A 22,432-nucleotide genomic window follows, 5' to 3' on the forward strand; every position below is an offset into this window, starting at 1 on the left:
TTTACGACTTCTGTCCCCTTTAAAGAAGATACTAATCGTAGGGAAAATGGAATTTCCACAACGACTGCAAATCCCTCTGATATCATTTGAGAATAAAAATTCTTGTTGTACCCAAAAATTGGATTTTGGTTCGAATCATTAGCGGAAATAATCAAATGATTCTGTTGATACATTCGAGAAATTAAACATTTTACAATTAGTAAACTAGATTTATTGTCATAACCTACATTTTCCAACAAATTTGATCTATTTCTATTTAAACCATGATCATGAACAAATTTATAAATATACTCCCGAAAGATAAGTGGGTATAGGAGGTCATGTTGCCAAGATCTATCTAGTTCTAAATATCCTTGAAATTCTGCCATTTAAAATTCGATTTGAACTGAAAATAGGATAGGGGATTTATTGGGTTATCAAATGATACATAGTACAATACAGTCCAAACAAGGTATTATAATAAGAAAAAATATATACCTCGGAAAAAAAGGTAAGACTCATCAAGGGACTCTCTATCCTCTCTTTTTTCACCTAATCGATTTAGGTTCATTTTAGGATAACAAGATGGTTAGAAATCCTTTATTTTTGCAATCCAATCGCTCTTTTGATTTTGAAAAAAAAAATCTCTCTTTATCAATATACTGCCTTCTTCTACACATTTATCTCCACCACATAATGGAGATAGCTAATAGTTAGGACTCATAAAAAATAGATAATCCACTCATGGGAAAGGCCTTTCCCGCATCAATCACTAATATATTTTTAACGTCTAATTAGATCGGGTAATCGTTCAAAAATTAAGAACAGGAGCTCGTTACTTTTTGTTTCCCTATAATTGGAACCTCTAGTAGGGCTCTATCCATTTATTTACTCGACTCCATTTTCACTTTTGTTTTCATTTCTTTTTTTTATTTGTTCTCATTCAAACAATTTAAAGAAAGTTTGGGGACTATTATGGTAAGAATGAAGGTAAGAATGTAAGAATGAAAGATTCTCAGAATTCTCTATTGATACGACATGCTGCTTTTTACATTCATTCCTTTCAGGATCAGTCGGGGTCTTACAAACTATATCGATGGTATAGATGAATCCGTTGCTTCATACAAATGTGTAAAAAATGCTAGTCGCACTTAAAATCCGAGTACTCTACCATTGAGTTAGCAACCCGAAATAAAATAATTAGAATGTATAGATACAATCGAAATCCTAATAAAGAGATTGAATTACACGATGCAATCAAAACATTTCATTTTTAAAAAGGCAAAACAAAAATCGAAAATTTTATAATCAATTATGCACATAATAAAAATGAACAGATCTAATGAAAATAAAGATATTTGTAGACCAACTCTTGTCTCTTATGTTATCCATTATTCTATTTTAATCATTTTAATCAAAACCAAAAAAACTTCTTGTATTACAGCAAATTCAATCAACCCTTTATTTTTTGTTTTTTGAATGAAATAAAATCTATGGGACGGAGATAAATAGATTCATTTATCCATTGTCCATGATCGGATTATATTTATTTGATAGACTGTTGTCAATATGAATGATGAATTTCAATGTTGAGAAAAGAATCCAATGGAGAAATGGCAACAAAAAAAAGATTTATCTTGGATTGGCACTGGATAGATAATCAACACAGAGACAAAAGAAAAGGGTGTAAACGGACGAATAAATGAAAGAAGAAGTAGAAAAACCTAGGTTTATTCAATTAATATCAATCAATATAAAATAAGTAAAAGATATAAGTCAAAGTAAAAAAGTGAATGCTTTGCTTTTTATTTGTTCATATAATTTCTATGAAAAACACCCATTGATATCACAATAATATCAAAAATGGAAGACAAAATTGTTTATTATCTTGATATTTTTTCTATCTATTCCATCAATAAAACCAAAAAAGATATTTTTATTGTTATAAAAGACGACATTTAAAAAAAAAATTATTCTATATCTCTATCTCTTATTCTATATTTTTCTATATCTCTTCATAGTAGAAATCCTAAATTAAATAGGATATAAATTAAAAATTGAAAAAGAGAAAAAATAAAAATAGCAGAGAAAAAAAATATTCTAATCCAAACTTTATATATTATATATTTGATTAATTGAATTTTGGTTGGTGATTAAGGCAAAGTTCCATAAAAACCCCAGCCTTCTTTGAAATATCATGAACAATTCCTGTAGGCTGAGCGCCTTTTTCAAGGAAATATAGAATAACAGGAACATTTAAATAAGTTTGATTCTTTATCGGATCATAAAACCCCACTTTCCGAAGAGCTCTCCCTTCTCTTCGTGATCGAACATCAATTGCAACGATTTGATAAATGGGTCATTGGGATAGATGTAGATAAAAAATACGCCCCCCGTATACGAAGTTTTCTCCTCGTACGGCTCAAGAAAATTCAAGTTATGTTTATGTAGAGAATTCAAATGTCAAATATATCCAGAAAATCATCAAATCAATTAGACCCAGAATTGTCTTTCTTTATATTTAAATACTTGTTTATTATTCTTTCTCCAACAAAAAAATTATTCGTATTTGTAATTTGAACTCTCATAACTCAAGTTGTATAACTCGCAAAGGAAATCCTTTAAACATTTCATTTCATTTATTGAGCGGTCTCTAATCCTCCTTTTGTCTGTCTCCTTTCGAATCCATTTTAATTCTTCATTTAAATCGAGTTCTAGTTGTTGAGACAATTGAAACGGTATTTCCTTGTTCTGGGATCCTTTATCTTTGCCTTGAATCGTTGGGTTTAGACATTACTTCGGTGATCTTGAATCATTTCAAAATAGCAGCAACATACCATTTTGAGGGATTTCTTTCTATCAAAGAATCATACGAATGGTTGATTCCTGTGTAATACACTTTTGATTTGATCGAAAGAGTTTTACCAATTCTTTACTTTTGAATTTGTAACTTGCTTGAATTGGACTCTTTCAATTTCTCTATCGAAAATTTACTTACAAAGTTGTCCCAATTTATTAATTGATACTAACCTTAGATTATTGCCTCCGAGAAACGAATCAATACGTTCTGCTCGAGCTCCATCATGGATGATATGGTTTACATCACAACCCCCGGTTCTAGTGGAACAGAACAAATGATGTCGAGTCAAGAGCACTTTCATTCCGATATAATAGGAAATGGTGGATGTAAGAATCCACAGCGGATCGTGTCCTTCAAGTCGCACGTTGCTTTCTACCACATCGTTTTAAACGAAGTTTTACCATAACATCCCTTTAGTTTGAAACCAGTATGTAATTACTTCCATTATAGAATCATGAATAATCATTGGTTCGGTTAGTACTTAGTAATCTATACTTTTTTTTTCTTTCTATATGAAATATAGTTTATAAAGAAGTAAGTTTCAGCAAGAATTCAATTTCACTCCAAATACACATATTTAAAACTATTTTATTTTAAATTTAATTTAAATAGTTAAAAAAAAAGAAAAAAAACTTTAAAGAAGAAAATTAGTTATTTTTGAGTCTGCATCGTCAAGTAACTTTAATATAGATAAAACAAAAAATAGAATACTAAATATAAGATATAATATGACTTAAGTATGGTTTAAGTATGTAATAATATCATCACATACACATAATGGGTTGGGTGTGCAGACGAATATGCTCTGGGATGGAAGGATTCGAACCTCCGAATAGCGGGACCAAAACCCGTTGCCTTACCACTTGGCCACGCCCCATTTCTATTTGACACTAATAAAGACTAATAGTAATCTTGATTGTTCGTCAACTCCAGCCTAAATATAAAAAAAATTATTGATAGAATTTTTCTATATGTAGATATTGGATTAAACTGATGAATTTATTGATCATTACATCTAATTCAATTAAGATATTATATGAAAGTATGATTTATTCGATTCACTTTTAATTTGAGAATTGAAGGGGTTTTGATTGGGCAAGTTCAAATCAAAGAAGGTTTTTTGGTATAGCTAATTTAATTTCTTTTTATTCAGCTTGCCTTATATGAATAACTCGCCTTATTAATAACTCAATCAAAATAAATACAATTACCCTCAAGAATAAAATGTTTGTTATGCTTAACATATTTAGTTTGATCTGTATCTGTCTTAATTCTGCCCTTTCTTCAAGTAGTTTTTTCATCGCCAAATTGCCCGAGGCTTACGCTTTTTTAAATCCAATCGTGGATTTTATGCCAGTAATCCCTCTTCTATTTTTTCTATTAGCTTTTGTTTGGCAAGCCGCTGTAAGTTTTCGCTAAGATTTTTAATACTGTGCTAGACAAATTCATCGTTTATTTGAAAACAAAAAAATTATAGATATGATAAGATCAGACTGGTATAGCTGTAATAAATCGGGAACACCCCATTTCACTTCCTTATTCTGGTCTTTTTCCATTGCAAGACCTCTTGAAGTCTTCCACAATGTCTAATTGTGGGTATGAAAGAAAATTTTTGGTAATGAACAAAAACTCCACTTTGTATTAAAAAGTATTTTAAAAAACTTTTTTGAAAATTCTTTTCTATTTCTAGTCTTAATTGGTATCAAAATAAAAATAGAAAAAAGTAGGGTATGCGGTATAAAATACAAATAGAGAATCTATTCTCTTTTTTCCTAAAAAAAGAATCTTGGAGATTGTTTAATGCTTACTCTAAAACTATTTGTTTACACGGTAGTAATATTCTTTGTCTCTCTATTCATCTTTGGATTCCTATCTAATGATCCGGGGCGTAATCCTGGACGTGAAGAATAAAAAATAAAGAGGTTTTTTTTGTTTTTTTTGCTTGATTTTAAAAATTTCTTAGTAGGATTTTAGCTATTTCCCATTTTTAACTATAACTATAGAAAATAAATAAAAAAAGGAACTCGCGAAAAAATCGAAAGGAAATACAAAGTTATTGATGAAAACGGAAAGAGAGGGATTCGAACCCTCGGTACGAAAAATTCATACAACGGATTAGCAATCCGACGCTTTAGTCCACTCAGCCATCTCTCCCCCAATTGAAAAAAATATATATACATAATAAGAAGGGTTTTTTTAAAGCCTTATTTTTTTTTGGCTTATGGAACATAGTAATTATTCTTTTTTTTTTTCAATATAGAAATATAACTATATAAAAAACAATAATATAAAAATAAGAATTAAGAAATAAAATACAAAAAAATACCTCTTTTCTTTGATTTTTTCCAAAGAAACCTTATTCTTTCCACGGCTTGGCCTGGTCAATACCTAGCTGGGCCGGGCCTCTTTTATTCCAACAAAAACAAATCAAATTTTAATTATTTATTAAAAATTAAATTTGAAAACACAAATGCTTATTATTATATTAAATATTAAAACAATCATAAGAAAGACTGTTTTGATTCCTTTGATATATAATCAAAATGTCATTTATTAGTTTTATTTTTTGTTTTTAAACACTATTTTGAGTTGCTTTGATTTACTTTATAATACATCGACACCTTTTTTATTATATTGTTTTGATTATATTTCTTTTTTTTTTATTAAAATTTTTATAATAATAAAAAATTAAGAAAAAATAAAGAACCATAAATTCTTGAACAATGCATTTTTATGTTACGGCTTAAATAGTTTTGTCAAGTCATATCCATATCCGTCAAAAACCGCTAGCAAAAGACTTGGTTTTTAGTTATTTAAATGAGTCTGCGTTTCCTAATCTCATTAAGTCCTCTCGGTACCGCTCTAATTTTCATGATTCTTTTTTGATCCTATCTTTTGATTACGCCTGAGTTGCTTGTTCGACAAAAAGTCCCTTTATATACAATAATGGGATTGTAGCGGGTATAGTTTAGTGGTAAAAGTGTGATTCGTTCTATTAACCCCTTATATAGTTAAGGGGTCCCTCGGTTTGATGAATATTCCATTCCGATCAAAAACTTTATCTCGTAAAAAGGATTTAACCCTTTTCCTCTCAATGAAAAATTCGAGGAAAAATATACATTCTCGTGATTTGTATCCAAGAGTCAATTACAAATTGAAAAATTGGATTGTGGAATTACGAAACATAATTTTAAAAAATTGGATCAATACTTCCAATTGAATGAGTATGAGTAAGGAATCCATGGATAAAGATAGAAAGTTTATTTCTAACCGTAACTAAATCTTCCATTTTTTTTGTTATAGGGAAAATTGAAGCAAAATAGCTATTAAACAATGACTTTGGTTTACTAGAGACATCGACTAATTTTTTAGCTCGGTAGAAACAAAACGCTTTCCTAAGGATTCTTTAAAATAGAAATAGAGAACGAAGTAACTAGAAAAAGTGTTAGAATCCCCTTCTTTTCTATAAGGATCATCTAGAAAGCAGGTCGTTTTGAATGCATTCATACAGAAAAGCTGACATAGATGTTATAGGTTGAATTTTTTTAATTTAATTCATATCTTACATTCGGAAATTTATCCATATTCCATAAAGGAGCCGAATGAAATCAAAGTTTCACGTTCGGTTTTGAATTAGAGACGTTAAAGTAAAACTGATGAATCAACGTCGACTATAACCCCTAGCCTTCCAAGCTAACGATGCGGGTTCGATTCCCGCAACCCGCTTGTGCTTACTTGATTTCTTATCTCTATTCAATATTCCTAACAATCTCTCTATTTTTATATTAGAAAATTCTTTCTATTTTAAAACTAAATATTAAATATAAATTCAATTGAAATAATATTGAATTTTTTCATTTGAATAAAAATTTTCAAATTAAAGTATAATAAATACTATTATTCGAAAATTTAGAAAATAATCTTATTTAATAATTCGAATATAATTAATGTAATCCATTTGCATTATTAAAATGCAAATTGAATACCCAACTCCCGGCCCTGTCCTATATTCGTTTTTTACGAATATTAAAAATAAAAAAGAAAATTGAAATGAAAAGCGTCCATTGTCTAATGGATAGGACAGAGGTCTTCTAAACCTTTAGTATAGGTTCAAATCCTATTGGACGCAATTTATTTCCATATGTATTTTCTATTTGATATTTCTATATCAAGAAAGATGTTTTGAATGGCTTAAATAAAAGATCCGTTCTTATATACACTTCTTACTTAATATATACAGATTTACGGATTTAAAAAGATCAATTTATTTAGACTTGTTCTTGAAGGATAAAATGCTCCATCTGTTCTTGAATAGCTTGTTTCAAAATGGCTTCTGCTTCTTCAGTAAATGTCTTGGTAGAAGATATGATTTCTTGGAATTGAGGTTTATTCGTTTTTAAATAATTCCGTAACTCAAGCAGAAATTTCCTTACCTGTCCAATTTCTAATGAATCAAGATAACCATTCGTTCTGGTATAAATAGTGATTATCTGTTCTTCCACCGCAAGGGGGGCCGATTGAGATTGTTTGAGTAATTCACGTAATCGTTGACCTCTTGCCAATTGATTCTGAGTAGCTTTATCGAGATCAGAGGCAAATTGTGCAAAGGCTTCTAATTCTGCGAATTGTGCCAATTCTAATTTTAATTTGCCGGCTACCTGTTTCATGGCTTTAATTTGAGCCGCGGATCCTACTCTGGAAACTGAAATGCCTACATTAATAGCAGGGCGGATTCCAGAATTGAACAGATCAGTAGATAAGAATATTTGTCCATCTGTAATTGAAATTACATTAGTAGGAATATAAGCTGAAACATCTCCCGATTGGGTCTCAACTATTGGTAAAGCAGTCATACTTCCTTCGCCTAAACTAGAACTTGATTTAGCAGCTCTTTCCAAAAGGCGTGAATGCAAATAAAAAACATCTCCGGGATAAGCTTCGCGGCCCGGTGGTCTTCGTAATAAAAGAGACATTTGGCGATAAGCCTGTGCTTTTTTGGAGGGGTCGTCATAAATGATTGAAGTGTGTTGTTCACGGTACATAAAATATTCAGCAAGAGCTGCTCCTGTGTAAGGAGCGAGGTATTGTAATGTGGCCGGAGAATTCGCCGTTTCAGCTACCACAATAGTGTATTCCATAGCTCCCCTTTCCTATAAAGCAGTCACCACATGAGCCACAGAAGATGCTTTTTGACCAATAGCTACATAAACACATATTACATTTTGCCCTTGTTGATTGAGAATCGTATCTGTAGCTACTGCTATTTTCCCATTCTGTCTGTCCCCAATAATTAATTCTCGCTGACCACGTCCTATAGGTATCATAGAATCAATAGCAATAAGTCTTGTTTGAAGAGGCTCATATACGGAACGTCTCGAAATAATACCCGGAGCAGGAGATTCAATTAAACGAGATTCAGAAGCTGAAATTTCACCTCGACCATCAATAGGTTTAGCCAGGGCATTTATAACACGACCCAAAAAAGCCTCACTTGCCGGTATCTGAGCAATTCGTCCTGTTGCTTTTACAGAACTCCCTTCTTGTATCAGCAAACCGTCACCCATTAATACAACACCGACATTATTTGATTCCAAATTCAGAGCAATGCCTATGGTACCCTCTTCAAATTCTACTAATTCACCTGCCATTACTTCATCAAGACCATAAATACGAGCAATGCCATCGCCTACTTGAAGTACGGTACCGATATTTAAAATCTTTACTTCTCTATTATATTGTTCAATACGTTCACGGATAATATTACTAATTTCATCGGCTCGAATGGTTACCATGAATATTTCTTAATTCTTTTTTTTCTTTCAAACAAAAAAAAAATAATCCTTGCAGTAGAAGGACTAATCCGTTATTTCTTTCTTCATTCCAAACATGTCAATATTAGTACTGATGGTACGTAAATGTATCTCGTTGTTCAAACAACTATTCAGAGTTCCTAGAGCTCCTTGTAAGGCTTGTTGGAAAACCTGTTGTCGAACTTGGTTAATCGCTCTTTGTTGTTCAAAATGAATGGTTTCATTTTTGTAATTTTTTAATTCTTCCAAAGTCTTAGAAGTTGAATTAATCAAATTCCATTTTTCTCGTTCTATCTCAGAATATCCATTCACTCGAAACAGATCCGCTTCCTTTTCTACTTTTAGTAAGCGGGCCCGGGCTTTTTCCAGTTGTTCTAGGGCCCTCCCGTGTAGTTCTTCTGAATTTCGAATAGTCTTCAAGATCTTCTGTTTTCGATTATCTAATAAATCACTTAATGAAAGTAGATTATCTTTCCATTCATTTTAAAACTTCCACGATCCCTTCCTGAACCAAACATGAATCTTTCGATTCATTTGGCTCTCACGCTCAATTACTTCTGATACTTATCAGAATTCCCAAAATATTTTTTTAATGTAATGAGCCTGTCCTCTCTTCTCTAGTCATATTCGAATATAAAAATATTGAAACTGCTCACTAATCCAAGAAAAAAATATTCGGAGGACTCTTCTGACCAAACAAATAATTGTCAGCAAAGTTGTTTCTTTTTTTTCCTCAAATCCAAAGAATTCCTCTTACTTTATACATAGGTCATCCACTTAGCATTGGATAAAAAAAGGGGGGATTGAAATACACATTTTTTTTTCATTTTTTCAATCAAATAAAAGGTTTAAATCCGTTTTTTATCGACATGAGTGTTTTATATCGAAAAAAATCCCAACTCTTCGTTTTGAAACCATTTCTGGATTAACATGGTAGTAGAAAGAGTACCATGCTTGTATCAGGACTTCAAACAGTTTAGCTTTAACCCTGTTAATGGTCCCACATTATTGGTTGATAGAGAATCAAAGAAGATTTACCAATGAATCACGAAATGCTATAGTTCTTAAATATGATTTCTTAATTTATTTAGAAGTAATTCGTGGAATCATGCACCCTTTCTTTCCTACTTAATACCAAAAAATAAAGTGCAGTTGGTTGGATCCAACCTATTCTTGAAATAAACAACTCGCACACACTCCCTTTCCAAAAAAAATCAATACGCCAAGCACTACACTTAGATTTATTGGATTTGTTGCTAAAATATCGGTATTAAACCCGAAACTTCCGGCGGATGGCCAATAACCCAAGGAAAGGAAAGGATCGGTTATATTTTTCATATGGTCTCCTCTTTCTTATAGATAGAATTATTATTAGATAGAATAATTATCTCTTTTTTTTTTATTTATTCTATTATTTTTATTTTTTAAAATACCACTAAATAAAGAAATAATAAATAGTATAGATTTTTCTTTGTAAGATTAAACAAAAGGATTCGCAAATAAAACTGCTAATGCCACAACCAGTCCATAAATTGTTAAAGCTTCCATAAAAGCCAGACTAAGCAATAAAGTACCTCGTATTTTTCCCTCTGCCTCTGGTTGTCTCGCAATCCCTTCCACAGCTTGTCCCGCTGCAGTACCTTGACCAACTCCAGGTCCAATAGAAGCAAGCCCTACGGCCAATCCAGCAGCAATAACGGAAGCGGCAGAAATCAATGGATTCATGATAAGTTCCTCGCACCAAAACAAAAAAATAAAGAAATAGTTAATGATACAATCAACCAATGAATTATGACTTACTTAATTCCATCGCTCAAATTTATTCAGTTTAAAGTAACTAAAAACCCTTAATTGAAATTAAATAAAATAAGAATATTCGTGAATTATCAGAACTACTTCGATATCTCTTTTTTTTTTAGTTCCTATCCACGTAATTTTGTGAATCCGTACCACTTTTGTTCTTCCATTTCTTTCTTTTTTTCTTTTCTTCGGAATCATTCTTTGAATTCTTTGTTCTTTAATTCGTGATTTAACTTCATTCAATATTTAACTCAAAATTACAGACGAAAGAGAAAGACTTTCGTCGGAATTCCTAGACAACACTATTGGAATTCCTAGACAACACTAGTAGTACAAATTAGATATATTTTTAGTTCATATATACCTAGTTAATATCTAATATCACATATACATGTCTTTCCCCTATAACGTAAACCAACTATTCGTATCTTAGATTCATTCAAATTCTATTCTAGAATAATTCTTTGAAACATCCACAAAAATTGTCTTATAGCGAGTAGATTACATACACCTAGTTCGATCCCCCCCTCCTTTCCTAATAAATCCCCTTTTGTTTCTTTTTGTTATAAATTTCCTTTTTTGTAAACCCCTATCTTCCCTAAGCCTAAGTGGATTCCCTTGCGAAGCGTATACATTGTGTCAGGCTAAGCTAAAAAAAGACTATGGCGAAAACTAATCAATGATGACCTTCCATGGATTCTCCTATATAAGCCGCAGCTAAAGTTGCAAAAATAAGAGCTTGAATACCACTTGTAAATAATCCAAGGAACATGACAGGTATAGGAATCACTAAAGGTACTAAAGAAACAAGAACAACAACTACTAATTCATCAGCTAATATATTTCTGAAAAGTCGAAAACTAAGCGATAAGGGTTTTGTGAAATCTTCTAAGATGTTAATGAGTAAAAGGATTGGAGTTGGTTGAATGTATTTACCAAAATACCCCAATCCTTTTTTGCTAAGGCCTGCATAGAAATATGCTACTGACGTGAGTAAAGCTAAAGCAACGGTAGTATTTATATCATTTGTAGGTGCGGCTAACTCACCATGAGGTAACTGTATGATTTTCCAAGGTAAAAGAGCCCCTGACCAATTCGAAACAAAAATAAATAAAAATAGAGTTCCAATAAATGGAACCCATGGACCATATTCTTCTCCAATCTGAGTTTTGCTCACGTCTCGAATGAATTCAAGAACATATTCAAAAAAATTCTGACCAGCTGTAGGAATGGTTTGTGGATTACGAACAGCTAGAATGGCCGAACCTAATAAGATAGCAATTACAACCCAAGAAGTAATAAGTACTTGGGCATGGACTTGAAAACCTCCTATTTGCCAATAAAAATGCTGGCCTACTTCCACGCCGGATATATCGTATAACACTTTTAGTGTGTTGATGGAACATAATAAAAAATTCATATTACCCTCTGAAAGAAATAGAACTTTAAAAGAAATTATTTTGATTCACCCAGCTCTTTTTCGACTCGCCCACAAGAATCGTCTATTTTGAATATCAACTAATCACATCAAAGCCTCAGTTATTTTTATCTCTTTTGTGCGATTCAGGAATAGTAATCGGTTCAATAAATCTATATTCTATGGAGTTCCCAAAATAATTTCCTTATCTTATTATTAATCAAGAATTTCGTATATAGCTAGAATGACCCTCACAAATCGCAAATACTAATTTGTTAAGAATTAATCGGATTGAAGCTATAGCGTCATCATTCGCTGGAATCGAAATATCTACTAAATCCGAGTCACAATTTGTATCGATTAAACAAATCGTTGGAATTCCCAAAGTGATACATTCTCGAAGAGCCGTATATTCTTCTTGCTGATCAACAATTATTACAATATCAGGTAACCCCGTCATATATTTAATCCCGCCCAAATATGTTTGCAAGTGAGATAGTTGTCTCTTCAACACAACCGCATCTCTTTTCAGAAGACGGTTGAGTCTGCCCGTCTTTTGTTCCGTTCTCAAGTCTCTGAACTTATGAAGTCTCGTTTCTGTAGTATACCAATTCGTTAACATACCACCAAGCCATTTTTTATTAACATAATGACACCGAGCCTTTCTTGCTGCCCCTGCTACTGAATCAGCTGCTTTATTTTTGGTACCAACAATTAAGAATTGTTTTCCCCTACTTGCTGCATCAAAAACTAAATCACAAGCTTCTGATAAAAACCGAGCTGTTCTAGTAAGATTTATAATATGAATACCTTTACGCTTTGCAGATATATAAGGTGCCATTCTAGGATTCCATTTCTTAGTACCATGACCAAAATGTACTCCAGCTTCCATCATCTCTTCCAAATTGATGTTCCAATATCTTCTTGTCATTTCTCCCCCCACTTCTTCTCTTTTTTTTTTTTCAAAGAAAAAAAAGAGATGAGGTACCCTGAAAATAGAAAAAAATAATAGTTCCCATGGAACCTTTTCTTCTAACAGAAATTGGCCGTTGATACGCGATCCAAGCCGTTCATTTTTTTTTTCAATCTTTCTTTTCTATTCTTTATTATTCTCCTTATTACTATTACCAAATCAAATGACTGCAACCACAAATAGACAAAAAGGATGAGTCTGCTGTTAGGAATCATTAAATCCTAGAAATGATTGTTCTGATGTATCATGTACATTCTTTGAAATACAAAAAGAAAATAATTCTCTGTGGTGGAATAAAATATCTCTCATTTCCCACTCAAATAAATTCTTATTTTGGGGTTCCAAAGGAATGTTATTATGCTTCCTTGAACAGTGCACTAATCCTTTGAATCCGGTACCAACGAATCCGGTACCAACGGGTATCATCCCCCCTAGAACAACATTTTCTTTCAGACCTTTCAACCAATCAATACGACCGCGTAAAGCGGCTTTTGCTAAAGCGCGAGCAGTTTCTTGAAAACTCGCTTCAGATATGAAACTTTGAGTATTTAGAGATGCTTTCGTTATTCCCAATAATATAGCTAGGTAACAAATTGCTTCTTCCAAAGCGCGCCCCGTTCGTTCCGCCCGCAACAATCCAATAAGTTCTCCGGGTAAAAAAACATTAGACATTCCATCTTCTGAAACCACCACTTTTGATGTTATTTGACGGACAATAATTTCTATATGTCTATTATGGATATGCACACCCTGGGATCGATAAACCTTTTGGATCTTATTAACCAAAGAGATACGACTTTGGACTATAGTTAGCTCAGCACCAATCAAGAACCCCCAAGGAATTCCAAGAATTCTTGTTAGAAGTTCGTTCCAACCCTCAACTCTCTTTTCTAGGTTCATTGATATTGAATCAATCGAACGAACTTCTAACACTTGTTCCACTTTTGGAAGACCCTGCGTTATATCCCCAGATCTTGATTTTTCATATATAAATGTAACTAATGTATCTCCTTCGGAAAGTTTTTCTCCATAATGGCCATGAACAGTTGCTCCTGGAGTGGCTAAATAGGGCTTCGCCAATCTTATTACTACAGAGTCAATTTGAACAATTATAACTTGACCCGATTTTAGGTGTGGTCCATGTTTGACTATACATACATTTTCACAAAAAAACCGCCCAAGGCTAATTATTGTGGATTTTTTTTATAATAATTATGATAATAATTATTATCAAAAAACTGCCAATTCAAGTTGAATGGATTCAAACGGGTGTTACTGCAAGGATCGGAATTATAAACTATCCCGTTTTCGTCCATTAAATAATATTGAAGTACTTGAAAAGGCTGTGTGAAATTGTCAAGTTGCAAATATTTAGTTACCGAGATCTGATTATGAGTTTTTAAAAGGTAATAAAAGTTCTCAATTTGAGAGGATGTTCCTAAAGGGCCTAACGAATTCCTAATTGGAATTAGAGGGTCTATTTTAATTGATTCTTTTATCCCATTGGAATATTGTACATCGTTGAATGGACTCATTTGACAACAATTAGATGATGACAAAATTATCAAAGATTGAGATTCCTTACTTCTATTCAACAACGTATGAATAGTTCCTTGATTTTGTCTAAGTGATTGTTGAATCTTTTCCTTGGAATAAATAGAATAAAATGGATTGGTACAATCTGACCTATTTTCATAGATCAATCCTGAACCTAACGGATCATTTCTTTTTCTGATATACCAAATATTGGGTTTCGCTAAGTTGATTCTTAGGAAATCGCGAATCAGACCATTTGTACTTACTTCAACAAAGTAAACGTGGGCTTCTTCGCTAGAAGAACTTTTGTTGTCTTGATCCCAGTTCAACATTAAACAAGTCCGAACTAATTGAATACTAGTTCCAGAAATTCCCAAAATGGGTTTGCCATTTCCATGAAGAATATAATTTACAACTCTAAGTTCTAGATTATCCTTTTCCTGCAACAAATCCTGGGGAAAAAGTGTTTCTAAATTTATACCGTTCCCTATTTCATATATGATTACGGATCGAACCAAAACAAAATATTTTTTCTTGGTAGGTGTGATCCATTGGACATAGATCCAATTTTTCAATTTTTTGGATTCCTTAATTTTTTTTTTTTACCCTTCCCGGTGGTATCAAGATGCCACTGTGGCGAAATATCTTATCCATCTCTACAGGAAACTGGATCTCTCCAGAAAAGATTTTAAGTTCAATCCTTTTTTTTTTCTCCACTCGGACCAATCCGCCTACTCGGCTTCTTGTATTTAAAGTTATTTGTGTATTTATTCCAATAATACTATTGTTTCGTACCATTATGGAAGAAGATTCGGGTAAAATATGCACTTCCTCGGGAATGAAAAAAAATCGATCTATTTTCGTTTGGTATTTTGGCTTAAGTTCTTTGATTCCTACATACTCAATTAAATCCTCTTTTTTGAAGATTGAATGCAAACCTATAGCCCCATATTTAGTAATTTCGGAACTCTTTCTTTTGTATTGAGGATCATCAAAATAAGCAAGAATACTATTTTTACGAAAAATACCATTTATCGGTATTTCAATCGAAATACTGGAACGGAGCATTAGTTCGTTCTCTCGTTCTTGAATCCATTGGATGGAATGATGAATCTATTTCTTCTCCTCTTTGCCAATAAAAATAAATCAGAATTTTTGTGGAGAATAGAAGGGAATATTAGATTACAATGATCCCTATCTATAATTCGATTAAATTCTGAATAATCAGGAATACTGCTTTCTTTTTTACCAGAAAAATCTGAACTAAAGAATTTCCCTTTCCCTTGATCATTATTTACTGTATTTACTGAACGGCTAGAAATATATTTTCCTTCGGCCAAAAGAAAATAAACGTTCGTTTGATCTTGATCTTTATGGATTGAAAAAGGGACTACACTGGATCGGTACGAGCTTCCTGATAATATCCATAAATGACTTGTTTTTGGTAAGAGATGCACATTACTATACGTAAAATCTGGTGCATGATATACATCGGTACTCCAGTGCATTTCTCCCTCAGAGTCAGAATAGATGTGTTTTTGAACCCTCTCTTTAAAATTAAAAGTGGATGTTCTTGCGCGAATCTCAGCAATCACTTGTTCTGATTCTACATATTGATCGTTTTGAACTAAAATCAAACTTTTTGGTGGAATAGTCACGTTATGGCTAATATCTTCACTCTCAATAATTACATCCAAGTCTATAAAACATAGAAAAGCGGGATGCCCATGACGTGTACGTGTGGGATGAGCCAAATCCTCGTTGAAGTTGATTTTTCCATTAGAAGGGGCTCGTACATGTTCGGCAGTACCTCCGGTGAATACTCCACCGGTATGAAAAGTTCTTAATGTTAGTTGAGTGCCCGGTTCCCCAATAGATTGACCCGCAATAATACCTACAGCTTCTCCCAATTCGACGAGGTCGCCATGAGTAGGGCTCCGACCATAACATAATCGGCAGATCCAAGACGTACTCTTACAAGTAAAGGGAGTTCGGATAGAGATGGGTTGTGTTTGAAAAGTTATGAATCGATTGACAAGTCCAATACCAATATCTTGATTTCGAACGGCAATGCACCGTGGTCCTATATATATATCGTCCACTAATACACGGCCAATCAATGTTTGGATAAAAATTCTTTCCGACATCATCCCATTTCGAGGACTCACAGAAATCCCTTGGATGTTGCCACAGTCTGTTCTACGTACAACAATGTGTTGAACTACTTCAACAAGTCTGCGTGTAAGATATCCAGCATTCGATGTTCGTACAGCAGTATCCACAACTCCTTTGCGGGCTCCGTAACAAGAAATGATATATTCTGTTAAAGATAGTCCTTCGCGTAAATTGCTTTGAATAGGTAAATCAATCATTTGTCCTTGTGGATCCGACATTAATCCTCTCATACCTACTAATTGGTGTACTTGAGATGCATTTCCTCTAGCTCCCGAAAAGGACATCATATGAACTGGATTAAAAGGATCAGTCATCCGAAAATTAGGATTCATTTCTTGTCGCAAATATTCACTTGTAGCATACCATATCTCAATAGATTGTCGTAATTTTTTGACCCCATGTACATTTCCATAATGATGGTGTTTTCCAAAATAAAACTTTGTTGTTCAGCATCTTGGACTAGCCATCCCTTAGAAGGTATTGTTAAAAGATCATCAATTCCTACTGAAATAGATGTAGCAGTGGCTTGCCGGAACCCCAGAGTCTTTACTTGATCCAGGATGTGGGATGTATATGCCATTCCGAAGTGATCTATTAATCTACTAATAAGTCGTTTAATGGCAGTTCCATCTATCACTTTATTGTGAAAGACCAGACCGGCCCGTTCTGCCATAAGTACCTCCATATTCTGATGAGTGGGGTTTGACAATGGGTTTGAGTCAATGATTGGAAAACTTCCTTTTCTCGATCTTGATTCGAGTAGAAATTCAGGAATTATGTTCCTTGTTGAACCGGAGGGACTCGAATTCACACTGGATTCAGAGAACTACTTAGCTTGGATACCATATGATTAGGTACCGTATGAGCAGGCCCGGCAAAACCCTTGTATAGCTTCTTCGATTTCGCAATAAAGAGAAATATGACCAACAGTAGTTCGAACATATATACAAAGAATTTCTTTTTTTATACTTCTTACTATTGGTAAATGTCCATAAATCTCATGATAGGTACCCAAAGATTCATAGTGAACTTCGATGGGAGCTTCTCTTGAAGTAATAATGCGTTGATCGAGTCGCCACCGGAGCCACAAAGGACTATCTAAATGGATTCTTTTCTGCCGATAAGCTCCAATTGCAGCGTAGGAATTACCAAAAAAGGGTTCTTTTATATATTTATCGGTATTATCACCAATTCTTTCATTTTGAGAATTTCTGTGATTAGAGGGATTATACCTATTTGCACAAATACCTCGGCGATTACCACTCGTTAATACATAGAGCCCAATAAGCATATCTTGAGTTGGTACGGAAATGGGATCCCCAATAGCTGGAGACAACAGATTTGTATGAGAAAACATAAGTAAACGAGCCTCTGCTTGAGCCTCTAAAGATAAAGGTACATGAACAGCCATTTGATCTCCATCAAAGTCTGCATTGAATCCCCTACAAACTAATGGATGTAAACAAATAGCATGTCCTTCTACTAAAATGGGTTGGAAGGCCTGTATGCCTAATCTATGTAGAGTGGGCGCCCTATTCAGCAATACGGGATGCCCTTGCATAACTTCCTGAAGTATTTCCCATACAACCGGCTCTTTTTCTCGAATTTTGCTCTTAGCAACTCCTATGTTCGAAGCAAAATGTTGTCTAATTAAACCACGAATTACAAATGTCTGGAAAAGTTCTATTGCTATCTCGCGCGGCAATCCACATCGATGTAATGAAAGTGAAGGACCTACAACAATGACAGAACGCCCCGAATAATCAACCCGTTTGCCAAGTAGAGTCTCACGAAATCTTCCCTCTTTGCCTTCAATTACATCCGAAAACGACTTGTAAACCTTATTATGACCGTCTCGCATTGGTTGTCCACGGATTCCATTATCAAGAAGGGTATCCACAGCTTCTTGTACCAATTTCTCCTGACACATTACTAATTCCCCTGGCGTAGATCTACTTGTTGTTAATAAATCGATAAGAGTATTGTTTCGATAGATAACTCTTCTATAGAGTTCATTAATATCCGAACTCATTAGTTTACCACCATCTATTTGAATGATTGGTCTCAACTCGGGAGGAAGAACTGGTAATAGACATAAAACCATCCATTCTGGTTCTATATTTGTTCGAATAAAATGCTTAGCTAATTCTATGCGTCTAACCAAAAAATCCTTTCTTCTGCCAACTTTTCGATCTTCCCATTCATTACCCGTGGGCCCTTCTTCCCCTAATTCTTTCCATTCTGCTAACGAAGAATCTATAATAATCCCCAAATCCAGATCGGCTAATTGTTCTCGGATAGCACCTGCTCCAGTAGAAATTTCTCGATTTCGAAATGCATCGAAGCCGTGAGTAGTAAAAAAAAGGGGGATGCTATATTTCCAGGATTGGATTTCATATTCGAATGAACCTCGTAATCATAAGAAAGTAGGTTTTTTAGCTATGGGCCTAGCAAAAGAAAAATTTGGATAGGATCCTATAGGATCTCCCCCTTTCAAAATCGGACGTGAAAGTTTCCTTTCATCCGGCTCAAGTAGTTACACCAAATAAAGATAAAAAGGGGGGATTTTCACTTTCAAATTCTATAAAACCCCCAATCTACTCCTTACTCAAGTTCCTAAAGAAGATCAAGCAACATTTCATTGATTCATTCTTCTTTATTGATTTTTTTTTTATTTATTGGCTTTTTATTATATTTTCTGAATTATTTTTTTATTGAATTACTAATTCAATAAAAAAAAAGAAATGAAATGTGAAGTTCTTGAGTAGTCTACTTCCCTTCGAATGATGAATCCCCCTCTTTAACTTAAGTAAACTTAATTAAAGTAAAGAAATGCCTTCGAATTCAATTCATAAGGGATTTACTTGTCTATGTATCTTTCCATTCAATCTTTTAGGTCCCTGCTTCGCCTCGACGGTTATGTCACGACGTCCTTAAAGCCTATATGCGATGAATAAACTCCGACAACCATGACATATTTGCTTATTTGGATAGAAACAGAATTTCATTTCTTTCTAAACGAAAAGGAATGATTAATTACACATAACATAAAGAAATAAGTCTTTTTTTTCACGAGGTATAACTATAAAATCGATTTATTTGTTACTTAAATTGACCATAGACCAATTTCCCTTTTTACTTGGGAGTATTGAACACACCTATAATTCTGAGTTTCATGTTACTTTTACCAAGAGACATGTCAAATATGGGACATCCTAATTCGATCATGGAGTAGCATATCTTCAAACTAGTTATGCATTTCATGTACCTAAGTAACCACTTAATAGCCTGCCAATTTTCAAGACTTGGCTTGCTCATAAATTGGCTTACTAGACCAATTCCATAGGCTAAGTCTGGTCTAGTTGAAATCATTGAGTACATTATGCTTCCAACCGCATTAGAATATGGAATTCTTTCCATCTTCTTCTCTTCACAAGATCCTTCCTCATCTGTTATAGATTTCAGTTTGAAATGTGCTCCAATTGGTGTGTTGACTGATCTTGCCTCCTTTTGACCAAATAATTCCACAATCTTGTTTACATACCCCTTCTGAGATAGAGTCAAAATACCCTTGCTTCTGTCCCAAGCTATTTCCATTCCTATAATCCTTGTAGCTGGACCAAGTGACTTAAATCGAATTCTTGACTTAGCAACCTTTTTAACTTCAACATCTCAGATTTATGTTTGCAAGCTATAAGCATATCATTAACATAAATTAAGAGATAAATGAAGCTCACGTCCTCAAGAATTTTGTAGTAAACACAACTGTCATACTTTGATCTCAGAAATTTCAGTTTGAGCATATATTCATTAAATTTGAAATACCATTGTCTAGGCGACTGTTTCAGACCATAGAGAGGCCTCTTCAGTAGACAAACCTTGTCTTTCATTCCTTGTTGCAGAAACCCTTCTGGTTGTTGCATCAAAATCTCCTCTTCTAGCATACCATGTAAGAATGATGTCTTCACATCAAGCTTCTCCAATTCTAGATCATTTATTGCTGTAATAGACAAGATTACTCAAATTGAAGTGTGCTTTACAACGGATGAGAAGACTTCATGATAATCAATGCCTTCAATCTGTGAGAAACCTTTTGCAACCAACCTTGCTTTGAATCTAGATGGTTTAACTCCAATGATCTCTGGTTTCCTTTTGTATACCCATTTACAATCTACCACCTTCTTGTTCCTGGGTCTATCAACCAATTCCTATGTCTTGTTGTTGAACAGTGATTCCATTTCCTCACTCATGAATCTTTTCCATTTTTCCCATTTTGTACTCTTTCTAGCTTCACTATAACTTGCTGGTTCTTGAAGCTCTAATGCATCTGCAACATTGAATGCAAATGCAGTAAAATCAGCTTGAACAAATCTTGTAGGTGGTCTGATTTCTCTCCTTACTCGGTCTCTAGCCAAAAGATAATCTTGATATTCATTCTCTTCTGTATGCACTTCTGTCTCATCTTCGAAATCAATTGTTTCATCAGCTGTATGCTTAGATTCACTCTCAATAGCTCCACCTTGATTATAAGCCTCCAGTGAATCTTCCAATTCCACCTGTTATTTGTCATTCTGCTCAGCTTGTTTAGAGCTGGTTGATTCTAAAGAGTTTTCGTTAGTTTTATAAAAACAACATTCATTGAAAATGACATCCCTACTTATAACACATTTCTTATCTTCTATTGTCCAAATTTTATAACATTTTACTCCATTTGGATAACCAACAAACACACCCCTATTGGACCTCGGATTTAACTTTCCTTGGTTCACATGAACAAATGCAATACAACCAAAAGGTTTTATATGATGATAGTTAGGTTGTACACCAAACCACATATATTCAGGTACTTTAAAATCTAATGCGGAAGAAGGAGATCTATTTATAATAAAGCATGATCTAGAAGCAACTTCTGCCCAAAAATATTTTGGTAAACTAGAATCACTAAGCATACATCTAACTTTGTTCATAATGGCCCTATTCATATGTTAAGCAAGACCATTTTGTTGTGGTGTATCTGTGCAAGTGTGGTGTCTAAGAATGCCATGTTCCTTACAATATGCATCAAACTCTTTATTACAAAATTCTAAACCATTATCAGTTCTCAGTTTCTTAACCTTTGTCATGGTTTGGTGTTCAACCATTATTTTCCATTTTCTAAATTTTCCAAAAGCTTCATCTTTAGTTTTGAGAAAATAAACCCAAACCTTTCTAGAGTAATCATCAATTATAGACAAGAAGTATTGAGTTTTTCTTAGAGAAAAAGGGACTTGTGGTGAACCCCACAAGTCAGAATGTATGTTATCAAGTATGCTTTTAGTTCTATGAATTGAATTATAAATTTCAATCTGTGAGACTTTCCTATTACACAAGTATCACAAAATTTCAGATCATTAATATCTTTAGAATCTAAAAGACCTTGCTTACCCAACTCAACTAGTCCTTTGTGGCTCATATGTCCCAATCATTTGTGCCACATCTCTGTCTTGTCTATATTTTGTGTAGACATAGTTGTGGATCCTGTGAGAGTGTCTCCTTACAGTATGTACAACCCATGTCTAAGCTCTCCTCTCATGATCACCATTGAGCCTTTTGTCACCTTTAGAACTCCATTTTCAGCTTTGTAGCTATATCCTTTTGAATCTAAAACACCAAGAGACAATAAGTTTCTTTTAAGATCAGGAATAAATCTAACATTATAGAATACATTTATGGAACCATCCTTCATTTTGATTTTGATGCAACCAATTCCTTGTATTATGCAAGAATGGTTACTTCCCATCAAGACTTAACTTGCAGGTTCCAATTTCAGATTGAAGAACCCATCTTTCCTAGGTGACATGTGGAATGTGCATCCGGAATCCATGACCCATTCCTCTTTTGGA

At 33.7% G+C, this 22,432-nt stretch overlaps 4 protein-coding genes, 1 non-coding gene and 2 pseudogenes across 5 annotated transcripts; all 7 read right to left on the minus strand.

Annotated features, from left to right (window-relative positions):
- Positions 1 to 4,905: 4,905 nt before the first annotated feature.
- On the minus strand, positions 4,906 to 4,993 carry TRNAS-GCU (transfer RNA serine (anticodon GCU)). Its single transcript has one exon. It is a non-coding gene; the product is annotated as a tRNA-Ser (tRNA).
- Positions 4,994 to 7,073: 2,080 nt separating this feature from the next.
- Positions 7,074 to 8,631, minus strand: LOC133803694 (ATP synthase subunit alpha, chloroplastic-like; annotated as a pseudogene).
- A 63-nt stretch (positions 8,632 to 8,694) lies between these two features.
- Positions 8,695 to 10,084, minus strand: LOC133803698 (ATP synthase subunit b, chloroplastic-like). The gene is made up of 2 exons (XM_062241809.1): positions 9,830 to 10,084; positions 8,695 to 9,106 (listed from the first exon to the last, which is right to left on the minus strand). The coding sequence occupies exons 1-2, from the start codon at positions 9,985 to 9,987 to the stop codon at positions 8,695 to 8,697; spliced, it is 570 nt and encodes a 189-aa protein (XP_062097793.1). The 5' UTR covers positions 9,988 to 10,084.
- Positions 10,085 to 10,544: 460 nt separating this feature from the next.
- On the minus strand, positions 10,545 to 11,901 carry LOC133803696 (ATP synthase subunit a, chloroplastic-like). Its single transcript, XM_062241807.1, has one exon. It carries the CDS (start codon positions 11,867 to 11,869, stop codon positions 11,126 to 11,128), a length of 744 nt encoding a protein of 247 aa, XP_062097791.1. The 5' UTR covers positions 11,870 to 11,901; the 3' UTR covers positions 10,545 to 11,125.
- A 95-nt stretch (positions 11,902 to 11,996) lies between these two features.
- Positions 11,997 to 12,968, minus strand: LOC133803697 (small ribosomal subunit protein uS2c-like). Its single transcript, XM_062241808.1, has one exon. The coding sequence runs from the start codon at positions 12,795 to 12,797 to the stop codon at positions 12,087 to 12,089; it is 711 nt and encodes a 236-aa protein (XP_062097792.1). The 5' UTR covers positions 12,798 to 12,968; the 3' UTR covers positions 11,997 to 12,086.
- Positions 12,969 to 13,019: 51 nt separating this feature from the next.
- LOC133803692 (DNA-directed RNA polymerase subunit beta''-like) lies at positions 13,020 to 17,240 on the minus strand. Its single transcript, XM_062241806.1, is given in 6 exon segments — positions 13,020 to 13,154; positions 13,157 to 14,032; positions 14,035 to 14,965; positions 14,967 to 15,475; positions 15,478 to 16,983; positions 16,986 to 17,240. Coding segments are annotated over 6 exon segments (4,143 nt in total). The 5' UTR covers positions 17,236 to 17,240; the 3' UTR covers positions 13,020 to 13,083.
- Positions 17,241 to 17,400: 160 nt separating this feature from the next.
- On the minus strand, positions 17,401 to 19,757 carry LOC133803693 (DNA-directed RNA polymerase subunit beta'-like; annotated as a pseudogene).
- Between the last annotated feature and the right edge of the window lie 2,675 nt (positions 19,758 to 22,432).

This window comes from Humulus lupulus, chromosome X (assembly GCF_963169125.1).
Source record: "Humulus lupulus chromosome X, drHumLupu1.1, whole genome shotgun sequence".
Taxonomy (NCBI): domain Eukaryota; kingdom Viridiplantae; phylum Streptophyta; class Magnoliopsida; order Rosales; family Cannabaceae; genus Humulus; species Humulus lupulus.